At 32.5% G+C, this 4,836-nt stretch overlaps 1 protein-coding gene across 1 annotated transcript in view; it reads left to right on the forward strand.

Annotated features, from left to right (window-relative positions):
- Positions 1-2,685, forward strand: part of LOC103467348 (uncharacterized threonine-rich GPI-anchored glycoprotein PJ4664.02-like) — a 22,107-nt gene extending 19,422 nt beyond the window's left edge. The window contains exons 18-24 of the mRNA XM_008413658.2: positions 83-144; positions 378-520; positions 640-681; positions 1,115-1,284; positions 1,473-1,534; positions 1,642-1,784; positions 2,000-2,685. Coding sequence (XP_008411880.2) covers positions 83-144; positions 378-520; positions 640-681; positions 1,115-1,284; positions 1,473-1,534; positions 1,642-1,784; positions 2,000-2,091 — 714 coding nt within the window. The 3' untranslated portion in view covers positions 2,092-2,685. The remainder of the gene's footprint in view (positions 1-82; positions 145-377; positions 521-639; positions 682-1,114; positions 1,285-1,472; positions 1,535-1,641; positions 1,785-1,999) is intronic.
- The last annotated feature ends 2,151 nt before the right edge of the window (positions 2,686-4,836 follow it).

Genomic DNA, 4,836 nt, shown 5'->3' on the forward strand with positions numbered 1-4,836 from the left:
TTAGACTTGTTAACTAAACATTCTTTGTGAATATCATCTGTCTCCCCTGACTTACTTCTTTTACTGTTTTTCAATTCTTCAGCTGAATGACATCTATAGTCGGAGATTCAGGTTTTTTCTGCGAGTTCTGATCAAGGCTTTCAGGTAAATATCAGTGTTGGTCAGGAAATTGTTATTAAAGATGTATGAAAGAAAACTCCAACAAAATGATATGATCATAAACTTTTCAAACATTTTGTCTTCTGTTGTGTGACTCTAATCATTGGGCAGTTGTGCTCAAATTTTAATTTTATAATAACACATTCAGAATATCAGATAATGTGTTCTTGTGATGATTATTAGAAATGAAAAATACAATAATAATTTCTTCTTTGCAGACGAGGTTCGATTATCGTTGACTCTGATGTGATATTTGCAAATGCGAGCTCTGTGCCAGACCCTCAAGCTGTTGCAGAGACTCTGGTGAACGACAGTGCCAGCTTGAACTTCACGCTGAATGCAACAAGTGTAGTTGTGACAAGTAAGAGTTTATTTTTTCATCTGGTTGTTTATTACATAAAATAGATGGAGAGCAATTGGAGTTAAATTTATACCAAAAACTATTCCAAACATTCTTTGATGTTCTTTGTCTTTTTGCAGGAGTCTCTGWAACGACTATTTCTCCAACTGTGATTTCAACAGGTAACTACAAAACACAGCCCCTTTTCTATAGTTTAACTTCCTCTAGAAAAGAGACACGAGGTGATTTTTGTACATGCACTCAATGCAACTCTACCAACTGTTGATGCTGTTTTCCAATTGAATAAAGAAAGTCCTTTTGTGTCATGAAATATAAGATAATTATTAAAATCATCTTATGATGCTGTTTTTCAGGGCACAAACTTTTTGGTGCCCATCATTTTATTTCTTTTTAATGAAACAACAATGAGAAGTATCCCATTTGTTTATTTGTAAAATTTAATTGCCACAAGTATGTTATTTATTGTTAATTGTGTTAGATTTACTCCTGCATTTATATTTTGCTTGTAATGCCCTTTGGCTTAATCTAGGTTGCTGTAATTTGCCCTGTTAATGAATAACTGTAACTAATTTTACACTTCTACTGTAAAACCAGTAACTACAGCAACCCCAACCACGACTACAACTGCAGCACCCACAAATCCTCCAACTGCCACTGAGGGATTTCTCTTCATGAGGTTTGGTCTCAACAAGGATTTTCAAACAGAATTAGCCGACACCACTTCAACAGCATTTCTCCAATTGGCTTCAACTGTGGTCAAGGAGGTAATTTAACTTTACATTATAACCACTTTGTGTAATAAGACTATCAAAATTAAATAACTTAGGGTGTATTTAAAGGTCTTTTAAGTAAATGCTAGAACATAATGGGAACAAATATTACTATAAAAGTAGCACATTTACTGGGTGCTACTTGGTGCCAGTGCGAATTTAATCTTTTCATTTTCTTTCAGCTCAACAGAATTTGCCTTGGCATCTTCAATGGTTATAGTCGCTCACGCGTCAATTCCTTCAGGTAAGACTATATTACTGTCACTGTCTATATTTCATTGATGTTTTGTCGTTAGGTTACTTTTTCAGGTGCTATAATTAGATTTTTTTTGTTTGCTTGTTCTTTTTAAGGAATGGATCTGTGATTACCAACGTGACTCTAGTGTTCAGAAGCACGTCTGTTCTTCCTAACTTAAACAGTGCTCTGTCACTGCTGGAAAGGGAGCTTCTTAATTCTAACATACTGAATTATATAAGTGGCAGCCTGACTTTAGGTAAGTTACAAGAGATGCAGACATTGAAGTACAAGAAAGAGTTAACATTAAAACTACAAAGTGTGATGCTAAACAAAAATATTAGCAATAAAAAAGTTAAACACAATTTCACACACAAGCATTCTTTCAAGTCATATGTAGAATTTGTAATGCAATTCTAAAGAATTTTCTCACTAATAAATTTAATTCTGTTTTTAATGTTTTCACATCTACAGCATCGGGCGGTCCTCCTCTACCCACAATGGGAAGTTTGACTTTCTTTTCGCTGATCATGCTGGCTGTGGCACAGATGCTGATCAACTCATAGTACTCGAAACACGTGCATTGTCATTTGATGCAAGCAGGCATGCAGTAACATTGAAGTTTGACATAACACATGCACACTGTGAAACTTACCACATGTGGTAAAAAGATGTGTCTTGTGGCGTCAAAGATTGAGAAAGCAAACTGGAATGTCTTATTTAATTTACGAATCAATATATCTTTTTCTGTTTTTTAAATACATATTTCTTAGATTTTATTCAGTAATAGCTTTTATGTAAAAATGCAAATGTCTAAATTATCATGGGTGATATATGTCTTGATAAATGTAATTCATGACTCAGCAAAATACATTTTTCTTATTTAAATCCATATTGCCACCAAAGAATATCAGTGTGGTCAGTATGGTATGGTGTATAATGCTATGAGAAGAATGGAAAAAATGAGCTTATTATGAAGATTGTGTAATTTAAACTACTACATTGTATAAATTATTTGATAGACTGTAATGTCCTGACACAATTATCTGTGGTAAGAAATAAATAAGTAACTTTTAATGATTCCTGTTGAATATTAAAATGGGAAAGATTAATTTTACTGTTGATCAAAAATGTAATAAAACATTACTTTTAAAGACCTACATGCTGGCATTATTTTATTTTACTTTGATCTAGATTTACATTGAGATTTCAAATGAGTACTGTACACAAGGCTTCTTTAGAGACAATTTATATTTTTGCTCAAATTTGTTAGAATTGAAAACAGAATACTACATACTAATAAAAAGACATTGCTTTTTTGTGTAATGTTGAAAATATTTCCTTCTTTAGATCGTGTAGGATTATCAATATAATTTATAGTTTTTACATGTCAGATTAATCAGAATTTTTTTTATATAATTTGTTTTACTTTATATTAAGTACTTCATATTCATTAAGGTTGCTCTTCCTTTAAACCATTTGAAGAGATGATGTAATGGCATTGTAAGTTTTTGATTGAGACAATCTGGATTAAATTTGAGTTATCTGTGGAGATAAGCAGGATTCTAAGTGAAATTCCCCAATGAATCCGTCCCTTGATAAAATGCTTAGATATTTAAATTTTCTCTATTTGTTTGGCCAAACTGTTTTATTCAAGTATAAACACAACTGCAGTGACCAACTACAGTACAGATCAGGTAGGTGATGAGTGCTGTGCTCCAGAGATGCATGTTTTGATTCAAAATAAGCAAATCAACCAAAGACCAAAAGCAAAAGGCTTTAAGATGCTTTCTGCAGAGTGTCCTTTACTATTGTCAGCAATGTAACGAGCCCTGTACCAATACAGACTGAAACCCCACTCCGAAAGGAATTACTTTAAAAGCAAAACAAAGCAAAAAAAGCCAGAAGAGTTAAGTTGAGGTGGATTGAGCTACCTTTACAATGTTACTCAGGAAACAAGAAACACGATACCTAAAAGGACAAGTAAATATTGACAGTAGATGATGGATTGATTGATTGATTGAAACAGTGGTCATGATTGATTAAGATAATTGTGCACAATTTGTTTTGCTCTATCTAAAGAGTTTCAATATTCATGAGCAAAAAAGCTGAATTTCTAGTCACCATGCCAGTATGTAGTAGGTTGGAGATGCCAGCAGAGGGCTGCCTTGTGCCAAACATACTGGATATTTTTGCACAGATTTTTTCAGGTTATTTATAACATCTGTAAGAATAGCTAAAAATGTTTTAAAGCTCTTATACTTTATATTGCCCCTTGTCATTATTGTTTGATTTTTAAGCACAATTCATTTGGAGGAAAGGCTAAGCACAAAAGCCAGGAAGCACATTTATCTGAGGAAATAACAATCACTTAGTTGAAATCTAATGGAAATCTGATAAATGAATATTTATTCAAAAATATATTTTTCACTTCCATTTGATAATTCTCCATTAAAAATACTTTGACTTCAGATGCTACTTAAAAGTCTTTGAAACCCTAGAAAGAAAATGCTACAATATGAAGGATGTTTTTGGTTTGGAGTTTAATGGTATGTGCTTTAAACTTTATTAAAATCTGGGCATCTTATAACTGCATATTATGTTTTTTTTTTTTTTTAATTGATTAAATAAATTGGTTATATTCAAACCAATTTGCCTTTTTTTTTTTTTTACCATCCACAAAAACCTGGTTGGCGCTGTACTACAGAGCCCCCTAAGGGACATGGGGATTTTTAAAATTTTATTTTATTTTATTTGTTTGATTTTATTTTATTTGCATTCCCTCGCAATAAGCAAATACACCCAGGTCTATTCCGTATACAGCCACAAATGCCAATTTAAAATTTCAACTATATACACATTTAAAGAGTCTCAGTGAAAACATGCTTAGATTTTCTTAACTCTTTAGTGCAATAAGCTGATTGAAAATCGATTTTTTCACTGTTTATGTTTATGTCTGTTTGTGTAAGGATGAAATGGAACTGCACATGAAAACGATCCTTTATTAATCATTCAGACTACCAACACAAAAAAAGACACAAAACTGAGATGACTTTATTACCCTGTGAAAATAACTCAAACATAGGATGTATTTTTTTCTCTTTCCTTCTTATGCAAAGTTTCTGTTTATCTGTAAGAAGGGATGGAGAGAGATGGAATCTATCGGACCCATCAAAAGCAAACAGTTTTAAAGGCTTGTCTTTTTTGGTCCAATACTGATGCCAGCACAATATTTACTTCTAGTGGATTTTACATGCAGCAGTCTGTATACTGCATGCAAATAGGTTGCTTCATTTTTTTAATTATTAGTT

The sequence above is a fragment of the Poecilia reticulata genome, linkage group LG1, assembly GCF_000633615.1.
Source record: "Poecilia reticulata strain Guanapo linkage group LG1, Guppy_female_1.0+MT, whole genome shotgun sequence".
Taxonomy (NCBI): Eukaryota; Metazoa; Chordata; class Actinopteri; order Cyprinodontiformes; family Poeciliidae; genus Poecilia; species Poecilia reticulata.